Source organism: Bombina bombina, chromosome 1 (assembly GCF_027579735.1).
Source record: "Bombina bombina isolate aBomBom1 chromosome 1, aBomBom1.pri, whole genome shotgun sequence".
NCBI lineage: Eukaryota > Metazoa > Chordata > Amphibia > Anura > Bombinatoridae > Bombina > Bombina bombina.
The window spans coordinates 981,761,503-981,781,619 of record NC_069499.1 but is presented as its reverse complement, the minus strand read 5'-3'; the positions used below and the strand labels follow the sequence as shown (position 1 = coordinate 981,781,619).

The 20,117-nt window shown below is 39.1% G+C and overlaps 1 protein-coding gene across 1 annotated transcript in view; it reads left to right on the top strand.

Annotated features, from left to right (window-relative positions):
- TCFL5 (transcription factor like 5) overlaps positions 1-20,117 on the top strand; it is a 450,805-nt gene that overhangs the window by 249,322 nt on the left and 181,366 nt on the right. Inside the window, exon 4 of the mRNA XM_053716082.1 lies at positions 759-993. Within this exon, the coding sequence (XP_053572057.1) occupies positions 759-993 (235 nt within the window). The remainder of the gene's footprint in view (positions 1-758; positions 994-20,117) is intronic.

Genomic DNA, 20,117 nt, shown 5'->3' with positions numbered 1-20,117 from the left:
CTTTCAGTCAATCAGAGCCTCACCATGCGCCCCATGTAAGTTAATAACAGCACGCTCTCGTGTTTGGAACTCAGGCTGGAAGTTGAACTGCGCAAATACAACTGCTACGCTATTTGCGCACCATAAACAGTGAGGCTGCTTACTGTGAACATATGTTGCGCAAATAGCGTAATAGTTGCGTTTGCGCAGTTCAAACTCCAGCCTGAGTTTGCTTTGTAGATAGCTCAGCATGCTAAGGCACTGTGGCTGAGCTCTGTAGCAACCCAAGGGTTGCAGGTTCGATCCCTGGCGAGGTCCACTCAGCCTTTCATCCTTCCGAGGTCGATAAAATGAGCAGCGCCTTGAGACCCTTACGGGTGATTGGCCGCGCTTTACAAGTACACAATACATACACACATGGTGAGGCTCTGATTGGCTGAAAGAGCTGCCAGTCAAAGAAGCTTAAGGGAAAATTATTCAGAGAGGCTGCATTGAATCAGGTAACGGAGCCTGACAAAAACGCTCAGTATTAAAAGTAGATTTGACATTGGAACAAAATAAGCATATCAATATGCTAGTTAGGAGAAGAGTTTTCAGACTATGTGAAGTTATGGAAGTGAATTTACCATCACTTTAAGTGTGAGCACAGGTGAACATAGAACAGGAAAGTCCTGCAGTAATAAGCTTTTAGTCGTCAAAACACCAAATTATTATTATTTTTTAAAAGCTGTATTTAAGAAACTGCTTATTTCTAACTGTTCATACTGTTTTCTACAAAGAAGCTTTATGCAAACAGTCAGTGAACAAGAGGAGTCATGGATACATACCACAGTTCGACAGCAGTATGGAACGGCAATTTCCTAGAGAGATACAAAATACAGATGCTCAAAATCCTGGACCAGAGAACACTTTGCAATTTGTGCAAACAAATGTGAGTGAGAAGGTTTCAGGCATCCAGCAGGGAGCGTCTTCTCAGCGCAGAGAAAAACATAATCGTATGGAGAGAGATAGAAGGTGAGAAGTGAGTTTATATATGTCTTTATGCATTATCAATGGGTGGTTGCTAAGCTGGTATTGCGCATGAATAGGCACGCCATGTTAAAGGGACATTTCTGTTGTGTTGCTATTGAATAACATGCCAGATAAGTAAAAATATTTAAAAAAAAAAAATTAACATCCTTGTCTTTTATATAGGTGGTCAGAGTCCATGAGCCATTACTTCTGGGAATTCCACTCCTAGCCACCAAGATTCACAAATCTCCAAGAGCCCTTAAAACGCCTCCCACCTCACTGGTAAAAGTCTTATCTTTGCCCCAGCAGGAGGAAGGTGAAGAATTGAGATGCTCCAGATGTTCTTCTGTGAGAGTTGTCCTCAGACCAATTTGAAGCCCTTTTCTCCCTTATACCCAGTGGGAGTTAGTCACAGTCTTGCTACAGGTGTTGCAGGGATTGGTCCCTAGCCTCCTCCTGTTGTATCATCGTTATACTTCACATACAAAGATCCTCTGCTGTCGTGTACAGCACTGGATTGGGTATCTACTGGAAGCAGTATTTTTCTGCAGATAGTCCAGTAGTGTGGATGCTTTTTAGGTATGTGTAAAGTTTATAAATATGGGCACCCACTTAGCATATATTATATTACTAGGTACACTCAGTGTTGTACGTTGTACATAATAGCCAGGAAAATATTGCAAAATGCATTTTTTATAATATGTATTATATAAAGGAATTGGGCTGCTGGAACCTTATTTCTTTCTAATGGTATTGAGAGTCCACGATCCTTACTCTTGGGGATTACATCATCTGGCGACCAGGAGGAGGTAAAGACATCCTACCAGAGCTTTACATATATCCCTCCTACTTTCCCTTCTCTCCCAGTAGTATTTTTTTTGTCTCATCATGGAGAGGGCAAGGAGTGAGAGAGGTGTTTGTTAATTTTTTATTTTATATCTATTCTCGTGTTGGATCACCCTCAATGGGTAGTTCCCAGAAGAGAGGGTCTATATTACTGAACTGGTGCAATATAATTTTAAATTATTATAAATTATAAAGTTTTTGCACACAGCCGAGCAAGGATGTAGCTGAGAAGTTCCCAAGCCTCCTCCAGGGCTTCCAGTAATAGGAACATCTACACCTTCTACGAGTGGGTAAATATGCTCATCACACGGGTGCTGGTACCACACATAATTGCTTACAGTAAAAGACTTAGGGCAAGATTACAAGTCGTGCGGCAAATCTGTTTTTTGCAATTGCGAAAACTCTGCACACATTGGGGTAGATTTATCATATCCCGGGCAGACATAATTCACTATTGCGAATCATGTCCGCTCTGCATCGCTAAATGCCGACTGCATACGCTGTTGGCATTTAACATTGCACAAGCACTTCTGGTGAACTGCTTGTGCAATGCCGCCCCCGGCAGATTCGCGGCTAGCAGGGGGTGTCAATCAAACCGATTGTATGTGATGGGGCTGATTGCTGTTCACCGCCTCAGAGGTGGCAGACAAGTTAAGGAGCAGCAGTCTTAAGACCTTTCATGTAATTAGCAAGAGTCCATAAGCTAGTGACGTATGGGATATACATTCCTACCAGGAGGGGCAAAGTTTCCCAAACCTCAAAATGCCTATAAATACACCCCTCACCACACCCACAAATCAGTTTTTACAAACTGTGCCTCCTGTGGAGGTGGTGAAGTAAGTTTGTGCTAGATTCTACGTTGATATGCGCTCTGCAACAGGTTGGAGCCCGGTTTTCCTCTCAGCGTGCAGTGAATGTCAGAGGGATGTGAAGAGAGTATTGCCTATTTGAATTCAATGATCTCCTTCTACGGGGTCTATTTCATAGGTTCTCTGTTATCGGTCGTAGAGATTAATCTCTTACCTCCCTTTTCAGATCGACGATATACTCTTATATATACACCATTACCTCTACTGATTCTCGTTTCAGTACTGGTTTGGCTTTCTACTACATGTAGATGAGTGTCCTGGGGTAAGTAAGTCTTATTTTCTTTGACACTCTAAGCTATGGTTGGGCACTTTTATATAAAGTTCTAAATATATATGTTTAAACATTTATTTGCCTTGATTCAGGATGTTCAACGTTCCTTATTTCAGACAATCAGTTTCATATTTGGGATAATGCATATGAATAAATCAATTTTTTCTTACCTTAAAATTTGACTTTTTTCCTGTGGGCTGTTAGACTCGCGGGGGCTGAAAATGCTTCATTTTATTGCGTCATTCTTGGCTCGGACTTTCTTGGTGCAAAAATTTTCTTGTCATTTCCGGCGTCATTCGTGTCGCCGGAAGTTGCGTCATTTTTTTGACGTTTTTGCGCCAAAAAATGTCGGCGTTACAGGATGTGGCGCCATTTTTGGCGCCAAAAGCATTTAGGCGCCAAATAATGTGGGTGGCTTTTTTGGCGCTAGAAAATTTGAGCGTCATTGTTGTCTCCACAATATTTAAGTCTCATTATTTATTGCTTCTGGTTGCTAGAAGCTTGTTCATTGGCATTTTTTTCCCATTCCTGAAACTGTCATTTAAGGAATTTGATCATTTTTGCTTTATATATTGTTTTTTCTATTACATATTGCAAGATGTCTCAGATTGACCCTGAATCAGAAGCCACTTCTGGAAAAACGCTTAACTGAGTTTCAGTTCTACCAAAGATAAGTTCATTTATTTTAAATGTTATAAATGTTTATCTTTAGCTATGGTTTGTAATAAGTTATTATGATATACTTTTACATACAGAATCCATTAGTATTTATGCTTTATATATTTCCATTCTTACATCTTATGTACAAGAAATATTTCGAAGATTTATAAGAAATATTTTTCTGATTCTATTTTAAAGGCTTTGTCTGACTTCGTGCCTTCTAATAAAATTCTTAGGTCTTTTTCATTTCTTTTTTAATTATTGAAATTTCAAATGACCAACAACATACTGATTTATCCTTCTCTGATGATGTTTTTTCTCTTTCAGAAATTTTCTTCATCAGATGTTGACACTAACAAATCTACTTTTTTATTATTTTTCTATTATTAAAGTACATTTGTTCTTTGTTGAAAAGGTGTTGATTATTTTGGATATTAAGGTAACTAGTTCTTTAAGACTAGCTGACACTATTTCTGCCTATTTATTTCTTTTGTGTTTTCAGAGGTTTTCTTTCCAATTCCCCATTCTAGGGAATGGAATAGGCTGAGAATTTTCTTTTATTCCTTCTTCAAAGGTTTTAAACTATATTCTTTGCCAGCAGTTAAATTCAATTTGGAGGGTTCTCCAATTTATTGGGGCTATCTCTACTTCTACTAATTATGCTATTGTTTCTATAGCAAAATAGTATTTATTTTCCTTTAGATAGTTGTATCTTATTTATGGAAAATTATTTAGTTTCAGGTACTTTTCTTGGTCCTGTGATTTATTTGGATATTGCAATTGCTTCATTTTTTCTGTTTACTTTAAGATCAAGTATCAGATTATGATTTATGTTAGCATTGTTAAGGGACAACATTTACTAGACTAGGTGCTGTTGCATTTGTCTTGTTGTTTTGCATTTATTGATTATGCAAGTCCACTGTTTTGACTGGTCCTTTAAACTGGACTATCATGCTAATAATTTCATTTGTGTCTTCATTTTATTGAATATTTTCGCAAATGAGGGTTAATCTATGTCTTTAGCTATTTTAGCTAGAAGAATTTTGTGATTTAAAAAAAAAAAAAAAAATCCATGTTTCTTTTGTTCTAAGATAATCAATTATTTGTTTTATAATTGGATTCAATTCTTAACTGTTACTCTGGGCTTCAAGATTGAGTTCTAAGACTAAAACTTTAAGCTTATATTAGTTTGGTTGTTCTTATTAAGGAACGAATTCCTGAGTTCTTTCCCAAGTAATATGTTTATAATTAGGGTTCGAAATCAGCTCCCTAATATTGCGATGTACGTGCCGTATTCCAGCTTGGCTGGTAAGGGGCAGGTTAAGACTTCTTTGAAATTTATTTGGTTCTATTTTGTCCAAATTTCTTTGATTTTATTCCAGTAAGGCTAACACTTTCTTTAAGTGTGTTTCTGTCCTATATATTTTGGGTACTGTTGAAGCATGGATGGGCACCCATGGGGTTCAAGCGCTGCTCAGACCTGGAATCTTCTGGGGTATTTCTTCCAGTTCCTTTTTTAGGAACCGGGTTTGGAGTTTTATTCAAATTATTTTGCCTTTTTATGGTCATTGATAGCATTATTTGTTTTCATTAGATACAATAAATGCATATTTTCATTTTTCTGTTTTCATTCAGATTATTTTCTGAGGATGCGGAATCTCATATGATTCACTTGCTCTTCAGGACATAGTTAGAGGATCTTTTTTTCGAAAGCTCTTGATTCCTCAAGGGATAATTCTATTGGGTTCCGTCTGTCGGTACCTTTAGTCTCTATTATTTCCTTCAGTTGCTATATATGCATAGAAGTTTTAGGTCTTATGGCCACAGCATTGGATTCAATTCCCTTTGCTCATTTTCACTAGAAAGAACCTTTCCAGTCTTTTATGAGTGTTGTTTCTTCTAGAACATGGTTGGAGGATCAATTTACGAAAAAGTTTGTTGATTCCTCAAACAAGGGTAACCTTTTTAGGTTTCCTGATAGATTCAGTGTCCTTGACTCTGTCTCTGACGGACAAGAGACGTCTGAAATTGGTTTCAGCTTGTCGAAACCTTCAGTCTCAATCTTTCCCTTCGGTAGCCTTATGCATGGAAATTCTAGGTCTTATGACTGCTGTATTGGACGCGGTCCCCTTTGCTCGTTTTCACATGCGACCTCTTCAGCTCTGTATGCTGAACCAGTGGTGCAGGGATTATACAAAGATATCTCAATTAATATCTTTAAAACCGGTTGTACGACACTCTCTGACGTGGTGGACAGACCACCATCGTTTAGTTCAGGGGGCTTCTTTTGTTCTTCCAACCTGGACTGTGATTTCAACAAATGCAAGTCTGACAGGTTGGGGGTCTCTGACAGCACAAGGGGTTTGGGAATTTCAGGAGGTGAGATTACCAATCAATATTTTGGAACTCCGTGCAATTTTCAGAGCTCTTCAGTCATGGCCTCTTCTAAAGAGAGAGTCAATCATCAAGGAGGGACTCACAGTCCTCTGGCTATGAAAGAAGTATCTCGAATTCTGGTATGTGCGGAATCCAGCTCCTGTCTAATTTCTGCGGTTCATATCCCAGGTATAGACAATTGGGAAGCGGATTATCTCAGTCACCAAACGTTACATCCGGGCGAATGGTCTCTTCACCCAGAGGTATTTCTTCAGATTGTTCAAATGTGGGGACTTCCAGAAATAGATCTGATGGCTTCTCATCTAAACAAGAAGCTTCCCAGGTATCTGTCCAGATCCAGGGATCCTCAGGCGGAGGCAGTGGATGCATTGTCACTTCCTTGGAAGTATCATCCTGCCTATATCTTTCCACCTCTAGTTCTTCTTCCAAGAGTAATTTCCAAGATTCTAAGGGGTGCTCGTCTGTTCTGCTGGTGGCTCCAGCATGGCCTCACAGGTTTTGGTATGCGGATCTTGTCCGGATGGCCTCTTGCCAACCGTGGACTCTTCCGTTAAGACCAGACCTTCTATCACAAGGTCCTTTTTTCCATCAGGATCTCAAATTCTTAATTTTGAAGGTATAGAGATTGAACGCTTGATTCTCAGTCATAGAGGTTTCTCTGACTCTCTGATTAATACTATGTTACAGGCTCGTAAATCTGTATCTAGGAAGATATATTATCGAGTCTGGAAGATTTACATTTCTTGGTGTTTTTCTCATCATTTTTCTTGGCATTCTTTTAGAATTCCTAGAATTTTACAGTTTCTTCAGGATGGTTTGGATAAAGGTTTGTCTGCAAGTTCCTTGAAGGACAAATCTCTGCTCTTTCTGTTCTTTTTCACCGGAAGATTGCTAGTCTTCCTGATATTCATTGTTTTGTACAAGCTTTGGTTCGTATAAAATCTGTTATTAAGTCAATTTCTCCTCCTTGGAGTTTGAATTTGGTTCTGGGGGCTCTTCAAGCTCCTCCATTTGAACCTATGCATTCGCTGGACATTAAATTACTTTTTGGAAAGTTTTGTTTCTTTTGGCCATCTCTTCTGCTAGAAGAGTTTCTGATTTATCTGCTCTTTCTTGTGAGTCTCCTTTTCTGATTTTTCATCAGGATAAGGCGGTGTTGCGAACTTCTTTTAAATTTTTACCTAAGGTTGTGAATTCTAACAACATTAGTAGAGAAATTTTTGGTTCCTTCATTGTGTCCTAATCCTAAGAATTCTAAGGAAAGATCGTTGCATTCTTTGGATGTAGTTAGAGCTTTGAAATATTATATTGAAGCTACTAAAAATTTCCGAAAGACTTCTAGTCTATTTGTTATCTTTTCCGGTTCTAGGAAAGGTCAGAAGGCCTCTGCCATTTCTTTGGCGTCTTGGTTAAAGTCTTTGATTCATCATGCTTATGTCGAGTCGGGTAAAACTCCGCCTCAAAGGATTTCAGCTCATTCTTCTAGGTCAGTTTCTACTTCCTGGGCATTTAGGAATGAAGCTTTGGTTGATCAGATTTGCAAAGCAGCAACTTGGTCTTCTTTGCATACTTTTACTAAATTCTACCATTTTTATGTGTTTTCTTCTTCTGAAGCAGTTTTTGGTAGAAAAGTACTTCAGGCAGCTGTTTCAGTTTGATTCTTCTGCTTATAATTTCAGTTTTTTTCTTTATAAGATTTAAACTTTGTTTTGGGTGTGGATTATTTTTCAGCGGAATTGGCTGTCTTTATTTTATCCCTCCCTCTCTAGTGACTCTTGCGTGGAAGATCCACATCTTGGGTAGTCATTATCCCATACGTCACTAGCTCATGGACTCTTGCTAATTACATGAAAGAAAACATAATTTATGTAAGAACTTACCTGATAAATTCATTTCTTTCATATTAGCAAGAGTCCATGAGGCCCACCCTTTTTGTGGTGGTTATGATTTTTTTGTATAAAGCACAATTATTCCAATTCCTTATTTTTTATGCTTTCGCACTTTTGTCTTATCACCCCACTTCTTGGCTATGCGTTAAACTGATTTGTGGGTGTGGTGAGGGGTGTATTTATAGGCATTTTGAGGTTTGGGAAACTTTGCCCCTCCTGGTAGGAATGTATATCCCATACGTCACTAGCTCATGGACTCTTGCTAATATGAAAGAAATGAATTTATCAGGTAAGTTCTTACATAAATTATGTTATTCAGGGCCATTCGGCCCCATTATGTTTTTTTCACATTCAGGGTTGCGCAGATATTACAAGTTGCAAAATAACTTACGGATTCCCCCATAGAAGTCAATGGAGAAGACAAATAGAAAAAATAAAAACCTAATCTGTCACGCAAAGCCCATGATGTATTCTCCTCGAAAAGTGTACATGAAAATTTTAATATTTCATATTGCAAGAATGTTTTCTTAACAGAATATGTTCTTTCTTTCATGTAATTGGCAAGAGTCCATGAGCTAGTGACATATGGGATATACAATCCTACCAGGAGGGGCAAAGTTTCCCAAACCTCAAAATGCCTATAAATACACCCCTCACCACACCCACAATTCAGTTTTACAAACTTTGCCTCCTATGGAGGTGGTGAAGTAAGTTTGTGCTAAGATTTCTAGGTTGATATGCGCTTCTCAGCATTGTTGAAGCCCGATTCCTCTCAGAGTACAGCGAATGTCATTAGTGACGCGAGTGTGTCATTTCCGGTTATTTTTTGGCGCCAAAAAAGTTTAGTTACGTTGTGTGTCATACTTTCAATACCCCATTGATGTTTGCCTCTTGATTTTTTCAATATCAGAGGGCTATGCTATTTGCATTTTTTTCCCATTCCTGAAACTGTCATATAAGGAAGTAGATAATTTTGCTTTATATGTTGTTTTTTCTCTTACATTTTGCAAGATGTCTCACTTTGATCCTGCCTCAGAAGCTTCTGCTGGAACATTACTGCCTGACATCGGTTCTACCAAAGCTAAGTCATTAGTTATAAAATTGTAGAAATTATATTGCCGAATGTCATTTGTAATAGTTGTTTTGATAAACTTTTACATGCAGATAATGTGTCCATCAGTAATAGTACATTGCCAGTTGCAGTTCCTTCAACTTCTAATGTGCATAATATACCTGTAAATTTTAATGATTTTATTTCTGATTCTATTCTGAAGGCTTTGTCTGCATTTTCACCTTCAAATAAATATAATAGGTCTTTTTAAAACTTCTCATTTAGTTGATGAAATTTCAAATGACCAACAATATGATAATTTATCCTCTTCTGATAAGGATCTATCTGATTCAGTAGATCCTTCTCAGACATTGACACTGACAAAACTACTTATTTATTTAAAATTAAGTACATGCGTTCTTTATTAAATTAAGTGTTAATTACTTTGGATATTGAGGTAACCAGTCCTCTTGACGTTCAGTCTAATAAACGTTTTAATGCTGTTTTTAAACCTCCTGTGGTTTCTCCTGGGGTTTTTCCTATTCCTGAGGCTATTTCTCACATGATTTCTAAGGAATGGAATAAGACAGGTACTTCTTTTTATTCCTTCTTCAAGGTTTAAAAATTGTATCCTTTACCAGCAAAATCTATAGAGTTTTGGGAAAAGATCCCCAAAGTTGATGGGGCTATTTCTACTCTTGCTAAACGTACCATTATTCCTATGGAAGATAGTACTTCTTTTTAAGGATCCTTTAGATAAGAAGCTTGAATCTTATCTAAGGAAGGCCTATTTATATTCAGGTCATCTTCTCAGACCTGCAATTTCTTTGGCTGATGTTGCGGTGGCATTAACTTTCTGGTTGGAGAATTTAGCGCAACATAACTTGGATTCTGACATATCTAGCATTAACTTTCTGGTTGGAGAATTTAGCGCAACATAACTTGGATTCTGACATATCTAGCATTATTCGCTTACTGCAACATGCTAATCATTTTATTTGTGATGTTAGATCCATGTCTTTAGCTATATTAGTTAGAAGAGCTTTGTGGCTTAAATCTTGGAATGCTGATATGACATCTAAATCTAGATTACTATCTCTTTCTTTCCAAGGTAATAATTTATTTGGTTCTCAGTTGGATTCTATTATTTCAACTGTTACTGGGGGAAACAGAGTTTTTTCTGCCTCAGGATTAAAAACCTAAGGGTAAATCTAAGGCTTCTAACCGTTTTTGTTCTTTTCACCAGAATAAGGAACAAAAACTCAATCCTCCCCCCAAGGAATCTGCTTCAAATTGGAAGCCTTCCTCAAATTGGAATAAATCCAAGCCTTTTAGGAAACCAAAGTCAGCCCCTAAGTCCGCATGAAGGTGCGATCCTCATTCCAGCTCAGCTGGTAGGGGGCAGATTAAGGTTTTTCAAGGATATTTGGATAAATTCTGTTCAAAATCAATGGATTCAGAGCATTGTCTCTCTAGGCTATCGAATAGGATTCAGAGTAAGACCTTCTGTGAGAAGATTTTTTCTCTCACGTATCCCAGTAAATCCAGTAAAAGCTCAGGCTTTTCTGAAGTATGTTTCAGACCTGGAGTCTTCAGGGGTAATCATGCCAGTTCCTTTTCTGGAACAAGGTTTGGGGTTTTATTCAAATCTATTCATTGTTCTAAAGAAGGAAAATTTATTCAGTCCAGTTTTGGATCTGAAAATTTTGAATCGTTATGTAAGAGTACCAACTTTCAAGATGGTGACTATAAGGACTATTCTGCCTTTTGTTCAGCGAGGACATTATATGTCCACAATAGACTTGCAGGTTGCATACCTTCATATTCCGATTCATCCAGAACATTATCAGTTTCTGAGATTCTCTATATAGACAAGCATTACCAATTTGTTGCTCTTACATTTGGCCTAGCAACCGCTTCAAGAATCCTTTCAAGGTTCTGGGTGTCCTACTCTCTGTATTCAGAGAACAGGGTATTGCGGTGTTTCCTTATTTGGACGTTATCTTTTTACTAGCTCAGTCTTTGCGTACTGCAGAATCTCACACGAATCAACTAGTGTTGTTTCTTCAAAAACATGGTTGGAGGATCAATTTACCAAAAGTTTCTTGATTCCTCAGACAAGGGTCACCTTTTTAGGCTTCCAGATAGATTCAGTGTCCATGACTCTGTCTCTAACAGACAAGAGACGTTTAAGATTGGTCGCAGCATGTCGGCTCCTTCAGTCTCAGTTATTCGCTTCAGTGGCTATGTGCATGTAAGTTTTAGGTCTCATGACTACAGCATCGGACGCAATCCCCTTTGCTCGTTTTCACATGAGACCTCTTCAGCTTTGTATGCTGAATCAATGGTGCAGGGATTATACAAAGATATCACAATTAATATCCTTGAATCCCAATGTACGACACTCTCTGACATGGTGGATAGATCACCATCGTTTGGTTCAAGGGGCTTCTTTTGTTCACCCAACCTGGACTGTGATCACAACAGATGCGAGTCTTTCAGGTTGGGGAGCTGTTTGGGGGTCTCTGACAGCACAAGAGGTTTGGAAATCTCAAGAGGCGAGATTACCAATAAATATTTTAGAACTCCGTGCAATTTTCAGGGCTCTTCAGTTTTGGCCTCTACTAAAGAGAGAACCGTTCATTTGTTTTCAGACAGACAATATCACAACTGTGGCTTATGTCAATCATCAGGGTGGGACTCACAGTCCCCAAGCTATGAAAGAAGTATCTTGGATACTTGCTTGGGCGGAATCCAGCTCCTGTCTAATCTCTGCGGTGCATATCCCAGGTGTAGACAATTGGGAGGCGGATTATCTCAGCCGCCAGACTTTACATCCAGGGGAGTGGTCTCTCCATCCAAATGTGTTTTCTCAGATTGTTCAGATGTGGGGGCTTCCAGAGATAGATCTCATGGCCTCTCATCTAAACAAGAAACTTCCCAGATACCTGTCCAGGTCCAGGGATGTTCAGGCGGAAGCAGTGGATGCGCTGACACTTCCTTGGTGTTATCAACCTGCTTACATCTTCCCGCCTCTAGTTCTCCTTCCAAGAGTGATTTCCAAAATCATCATGGAACAGTCTTTTGTGTTGCTGGTGGCTCCAGCATGGCCACACAAGTTTTGGTGTGCGGATCTGGTTCGGATGTCCAGTTGCCCGCCTTGGCCACTTCCGTTACGGCCGGACCTACTATCTCAAGGTCCGTTTTTCCATCAGGTTCTCAAATCATTAAATTTGAAGGTATGGAAATTGAACGCTTATTTCTAAGTCAGAGAGGTTTCTCTGATTCAGTGATCAATACTATGTTACAAGCTCGTAAATCTGTCTCTAGAAAGATTTATTATAGAGTTTGGAAGACTTACATTTCATGGTGTTCTTCTCATAGTTTCTCCTGGCATTCTTTTAGAATTCCTAGAATTTTGCAGTTTCTTCAGGGTGGTTTGGATAAAGGTTTGTCTGCAAGTTCCTTGAAAGGACAAATCTCCGCTCTTTCTGTTTTATTTCACAGAAAGATTGCTATACTTCCTGATATACACTGTTTTGTACAGGCTTTAGTTCGTATTAAGCCTGTCATTAAGTCAATTTCTCCTCCTTGGAGTCTTAATTTGGTTCTGAGGGCTTTACAGGCTCCTCCATTTGAACCAGTGATGTGCAGTCACTAGAGGCAGGTGAGGCAGTGCTTCACCTCTCATATGGGCAAAAATATATATTTTTTTTATATACTTTAAAAAAAAAAAAAATTGTATTTTTTTTCCCCAGCATTTTTTTTTTCACAGCTATATGTTGTGCAATGAAGAGGCACAAGCAGGTCTGCCCACCATTACACAACATGCTGCGCCATCTACTGGATGAAAGTGGTTAAGATCATTGCATGGCCCATTAACTGCTTATTTGAGGCAGTCCTATTTGGGCTGAACCAATCCAGTGAGAGGCATTAGTAAATGGAACTTAGGGTTGGGGCTGGATGTTAAATGATATAAAATAAAACAAAAACTGAAAAAAACAACTTTCATTTATTTTGTTGCTGTCCTGTGAACCTGCTAGCTATGCTAAAGTGAAAAAGAGAGTTCTGTTCTTCCCCTCTAAGTGCAGTGGAATGTGCCACTGTCACTTCCTGAATCCTTACAGAGCAGGAAGAGAGAGAGGCACAGAGAGCAGTGTTTCATCCACATCTTATTAAAGTAAGATTTTACTGAAAAGGATTCTGTTAGTGAAAATGATAATTCAATGAATGTGGTTTAGTGTTTTTTTTACTCTTTTACAGCAAAGGATCGTTTTTGTATTTTGTTTACTCAAACTTTACACCCACTAACTTAGCAGCTTGCCTCTGTTCTGCACACTAATGTATGGTCTCATTTAGTTATAGTCTCACTTAGTCTCTGTAGCTTTGCTGTTTTATTACTTAAAAATGCAGTGGTCCCTCTCCCCCCCCCCCTTGTATATGTGTGTGTGTGTGTGTCTCTCTCTCTATCCATCTCTCTCCTTATGTGTTGTTCTCCCCCATGGTCTCTTTCTCTCTCTGTCTCTCTTCCTCCCCCTCAGACTCTCTCATCCCTTATGTGTCTCTCTAACCCTCTGTGTGTGATTGTGTCTCTCTCTAACCCTCTGTGTGTGATTGTCTCTCTCTCTCTCTCTCTATCTCTAACCCTCTGTGTGTGATTGTGTCTCTCTCTAACCCTCTGTGTGTGATTGTGTCTCTCTCTCTCTTTCTCTCTAACCCTCTGTGTGTGATTGTGTCTCTCTCTAACCCTCTGTGTGTGATTGTCTCTCTCTCTCTCTCTATCTCTAACCCTCTGTGTGTGATTGTGTGTCTCTCTCTCTCTCTTTCTCTCTCTGTATCTCTAACCCTCTGTGTGTGATTGTGTCTCTCTCTAACCCTCTGTGTGTGATTGTCTCTCTCTCTCTCTTTCTCTCTCTCTATCTCTAACCCTCTGTGTGTGATTGTGTCTCTCTCTAACCCTATGTGTGTGATTGTGTCTCTCTCTCTCTCTCTCTCTTTCTCTCTAACCCTCTGTGTGTGATTGTCTCTCTCTCTCTCTCTCTCTCTTTCTTTCTCTCTCTAACCCTCTGTGTGTGATTGTGTCTCTCTCTCTCTTTCTCTCTCTCTAACCCTCTGTGTGTGATTGTGTCTCTCTCTAACCCTCTGTGTGTGATTGTGTCTCTCTCTCTATATCTCTAACCCTCTGTGTGTGATTGTGTCTCTCTCTCTCTTTCTCTCTAACCCTCTGTGTGTGATTGTGTGTGTCTCTCTCTCTCTCTCTTTCTTTCTCTCTCTAACCCTCTGTGTGTGATTGTGTCTCTCTCTCTCTTTCTCTCTCTCTAACCCTCTGTGTGTGATTGTGTCTCTCTCTAACCCTCTGTGTGTGATTGTGTCTCTCTCTCTTTCTCTCTCTCTCTCTCTAACCCTCTGTGTGTGATTGTGTCTCTCGCTCTCTCTCTAACCCTCTGTGTGTGATTGTGTCTCTCGCGCTCTCTCTAACCCTCTGTGTGTGATTGTGTCTCTCTCTAACCCTCTGTGTGTGATTGTGTGTGTCTCTCTCTCTCTCTCTCTCTCTCTTTCTTTCTCTCTCTCTCTAACCCTCTGTGTGTGATTGTGTCTCTCTCTAACCCTCTGTGTGTGATTGTGTCTCTCTCTTTCTCTCTCTCTCTCTAACCCTCTGTGTGTGATTGTGTCTCTCGCTCTCTCTCTAACCCTCTGTGTGTGATTGTGTCTCTAGCTCTCTCTCTAACCCTCTGTGTGTGATTGTGTCTCTCGCGCTCTCTCTAACCCTCTGTGTGCGATTGTGTCTCTCTCTTTCTCTCTCTAACCCTCTGTGTGTGATTGTGTCTCTCTTTCTCTCTCTCTCTAACCCTCTGAGTGTGATTGTGTCTCTTTCTTTCTCTCTCTCTCTCTAACCCTCTGTGTGTGATTGTGTCTCTCTCTAACCCTCTGTATGTGATTGAATCATTGTGTCTCTCTCTCTTTCTCTCTCTCTAACCCTCTGTGTGTGATTGTCTCTCTCTCTCTTTATTTCTCTCTCTCTAACCCTCTGTGTGTGATTGTGTGTCTCTCTCTCTTTCTCTCTCTAACCCTCTGTGTGTGATTGTGTCTCTCTCTTTCTCTCTCTCTAACCCTCTGTGTGTGATTGTGTCTCTCTCTCTTTCTCTCTCTCTCTAACCCCTCTGTGTGTGATTGTGTCTCTCTCTCTTTCTCTCTCTCTCTAACCCCTCTGTGTGTGATTGTGTCTCTCTCTCTTTCTCTCTAACCCTCTGTGTCTCTCTCCCCCGTCTGTCTCTCCCTCTCCCCCCGAATGCTTCTCTGTGTTTCTGTCTACCTTTTATTTAATTAATTAATTGATAGTGCCACCTGATGGTGTGGCTTTATTTAAAGAGGTGAGGCCAAGCGCCCCACCATCTTTAGATTTCACCAGCCGCCACTGGATCAAGACATTTTTATATTTACTGCATAATGAAAGAATCTATAAGCATAATTTGCAGCATTAAAGTAAAAAGTATGTTTTAAACATATTTTAATGGGCATGGATTTCTAGATCTCATAATCAGAGCAAGCCTTGTGTTATCTGGCAAGAGTTTCTGTTACAATCCTTTTAGACTAAAATCAGATGTTTACTAAGTTGACCAGTTTTCCAAGACACCATTTAAAGGGACATGAAACCCATATCAATCCCATATGCAAATTTAAATAACTTTCCAATTTACATCTAATATCTATTTTTTTCATTCTTTTGATATCCTTTGTTGAAAATCATATCTAAATATGCTCAGTAGATGCTGATTGGTGGCTGCACATAGATACCACATGTGATTGGCTCACCCATGTGCATTGCTATTTCTTCAACAAAGGATATCTAAAGAATGAAGGCGTATCCTAGCCACTGCCTCACCAGCCTCTGACGTCACTGCACGTCACTGATTTGAACCTATGCATTCTTTGGACATTAAACTACTTTCTTGGAAAGTGTTGTTCCTTTTGGCTATCTCTTCTGCTAGAAGAGTTTCTGAGCTATCTGCTCTTTCTTGTGAGTCTCCTTTTCTGATTTTTCATCAGGATAAGGCAGTTTTTCAATTTTTACCTAAGGTTGTGAATTCTAACAACATTAGTAGAGAAATTGTTGTCCCTTCCTTGTGTCCTAATCCTAAGAATTCTTTGGAGAGATCCTTACATTCTTTGGATGTGGTAAGAGCTTTGAAATATTATGTGGAAGCTACTATAAATTTCAGGAAGACTTCTAGTCTATTTGTTTTATTTTCTGGTCCTAGGAAAGGTCAGAAAGCTTCTGCTATTTCCTTGGCTTCTTGGTTGAAACTTTTTATTCATCAAGCTTATTTGGAGTCGGGTCAAACCCCGCCTCAGAGAATTACAGCTCATTCTACTAGATCAGTCTCTACTTCATGGGCTTTTAAGAATGAAGCTTCAGTTGATCAGATTTGCAAAGCAGCCACTTGGTCCTCTTTGCATACATTTACTAAATTCTACCATTTTGATGTATTTGCTTCTTCGGAAGCAGTTTTTGGTAGAAAAGTTCTTCAGGCAGCTGTTTCAGTTTGATTCTTCTGCTTTTTGATTTAATTTTTTTTCTTTCAAAAATGAAAATAACTTATTTTTGGGTTGTGGATTATTTTCTCAGCGGAATATGGCTGTTTTTTGTTTTATTCCCTCCCTCTCTAGTGACTCTTGAGTGGAAGGGGCCTAGTTATCAAGCCGTCAACCTCAAATACGCTGGAATTCCGCAGCGTATTTGTGTCGAAGCTGATACGCCTTAGTTATCAAAGGCTCGAGACCGGCAAAAGTAGAATTTTGTGACGTAAGCTTCGATCCGCCGGACTCAGTCCGACACAGATCGATTCTTACGTCACTCCAGATGTTCCGCACACAAGTGCGGCACAATCTCACTACTTTTGCTAGTTATCAAAAAACTAGCAGGTACGCTCGGCACTTTTACGGCCCAGCGTACCTGGTTTTCAAAGCGCCAGCCTGGAGGCGGCGGATCCCATAGGAATCAATGGGAGTCTGACCATAGCGAAAGTACAAGTTCGCTGCTGACAGACATCCCATTCATTCCTATGGGAGATGTCTGCACCTAACACCCTAACATGTACCCCGAGTCTAAACACCCCTAATCTGTCCCCCCTACACCGCCGCATCTAAATAAAGTTATTACCCCCTAAACCGCCGCTCCCGGAGCCCACCGCAAGCTACTCTATACATATTAACCCCTAAACCGCCGCCTCCCGGAGCCCACCGCAACTATAATAAATGTATTAACCCCTAAACCGCCGCTCCCGGAGCCCACCGCCACCTACATTATACCTATTAACCCCTATCCGGCCCCCCTATACCGCCACCCTCTATAATAACGTTATTAACCCCTAAACCTAAGTCTAACACTAACCCTAATGCCCCCTTTACTTAAATATTAATTAAATAAATCTAAATAATATTTCTATTATTAACTACATTAATCCTATTTAAAACTAAATGCTTACCTGTAAAATAAACCCTAATATAGCTACAATATAAATAATAATTACATTGTAGCTATCTTAAGATTTATATTTATTTTACAGGTAACTTTGTATTTATTTTAGCTAGTTAGAATAGTTATTAAATAGTTATTAACTATTTAATAACTACCTAGCTAAAAGAAATACAAAATTACCTGTAAAATAAATCCTAACCTAAGTTACAATTAAACCTAATACTACACTATCATTAAATTAATTAAATAAACTACCTACAAATAACTATAATTAAATACAATTACATAAACTAACTAAAGTACAAAAAATAAAAAAAGCTAAGTTACAGAAAATAAAAAAATAAGTTACAAACATTTTACAAATATTACAACAATTTTAAGCTAATTACACCTAATCTAAGCCCCCTAATAAAATAACAAACCCCCCCAAACTAAAAAAATGCCCTACCCTATTGTAAATTAAATAAAGTTCAACGCTCGTTTACCTTACCAGCCCTTAAAAGGGCCATTTGTGGGGGCATGCCCCCAAAAGTTCAGCTCTTTTGCCTGTAAATGAAAAATACAACCCCCCCCCCCAACATTAAAACCCACCACCCACATACCCCTAATCTAACCCAAACCCCCCTTACAAAAACCTAACACTAATCCCCTGAAGATCATCCTACCTTGAGTCGTCTTCACTCAGCCAAGCAGCGATGGAACCCAAGTGGACATCCGGACCGGCAGAAGTGATCATCCAAGGGGCGCTGAAGAAATCTTCCATCCGATGAAGTCATCATCCAGGCGGCGCTGAAGAAGTCTTCGATCCGGGCGATGTCATCTTCCAAGCCGGGTCTTGAATCTTCCTTTCCGCCGCCGCGGAACATCCTTCTTCACCGACGGACTGCGACGAATGAAGGCTCCTTTAAGGGACGTCATCCAAGATGGCGTCCCCTCAATTCCGATTGGCTGATAGGATTCTATCAGCCAATCGGAATTAAGGTAGGAAAAATCTGATTGGCTGATTCCATCAGCCAATCAGATTCAAGTTCAATCCGATTGGCTGATCCAATCAGCCAATCAGATAGAGCTCGCATTCTATTGGCTGATCGGAACAGCCAATAGAATGCGAGCTCAATCTGATTGGCTGATTGGATCAGCCAATCGGATTGAACTTGAATCTGATTGGCTGATGGAATCAGCCAATCAGATTTTTCCTACCTTAATTCCGATTGGCTGATAGAATCCTATCAGCCAATCGGAATTGAGGGGACGCCATCTTGGATGACGTCCCTTAAAGGAGCCTTCATTCGTCGTAGTCCGTCGGTGAAGAAGGATTTTCCGCGGCGGCGGAAAGGAAGATTCAAGACCCGGCTTGGAAGATGACATCGCCCGGATCGAAGACTTCTTCAGCGCCGCCTGGATGATGACTTCATCGGATAGAAGATTTCTTCAGCGCCCCTTGAATGATCACTTCTGCCGGTCCGGATGTCCACTTGGGTTCCATCGCTGCTCGGCTGAGTGAAGACGACTCAAGGTAGGATGATCTTCAGGGGATTAGTGTTAGGTTTTTGTAAGGGGGGTTTGGGTTAGATTAGGGGTATGTGGGTGGTGGGTTTTAATGTTGGGGGGGGGTTGTATTTTTCATTTACAGGCAAAAGAGCTGAACTTTTGGGGGCATGCCCCCACAAATGGCCCTTTTAAGGGCTGGTAAGGTAAACGAGCGTTGAACTTTATTTAATTTACAATAGGGTAGGGCATTTTTTTATTTTGGGGGGTTTGTTATTTTATTAGGGGGCTTAGATTAGGTGTAAGTAGCTTAAAATTGTTGTAATATTTGTAAAATGTTTGTAACTTATTTTTTTATTTTCTGTAACTTAGCTTTTTTTATTTTTTGTACTTTAGTTAGTTTATGTAATTGTATTTAATTGTAGTTATTTGTAGGTAGTTTATTTAATTAATTTAATGATAGTGTAGTATTAGGTTTAATTGTAACTTAGGTTAGGATTTATTTTACAGGTAATTTTGTATTTCTTTTAGCTAGGTAGTTATTAAATAGTTAATAACTATTTAATAACTATTCTAACTAGCTAAAATAAATACAAAGTTACCTGTAAAATAAATATAAATCCTAAGATAGCTACAATATAATTATTATTTATATTGTAGCTATATTAGGGTTTATTTTACAGGTAAGTATTTAGTTTTAAATAGGAATAATTTATTAAAGTATAGTGTAGTGTTAGGTGGAATTGTAACTTAGGTTAGGATTTATTTTACAGGTAAATTTCTCTTTATTTTAGCTAGTTAAGCTATTAAATAGTTAATAACTATTTAATAGCTATTGTACCTAGTTAAAATAAATTGAAAGGTACCTGTAAAATAAAAATAAATCCTAAGATAGCTACAATATAATTATTATTTATATTGTAGCTATATTAGGGTTTATTTTAAAGGTAAGTATTTAGTTTTAAATAGGATTAATTTAGTTCATAATATAAATATTATTTAGATTTATTTAATTAATATTTAAGTTAGGGGGGCGTTAGGGTTAGTGTTAGACTTAGGTTTAGGGGTTAATAAATTTATTACAGTGGCGGCGTCGTAGTGGGGGGCAGGATAGGGGTTAATAAATTTATTATAGGTGGCGACGGTGTAGGGGGGGCAGGATAGGGGTTAATAGGTT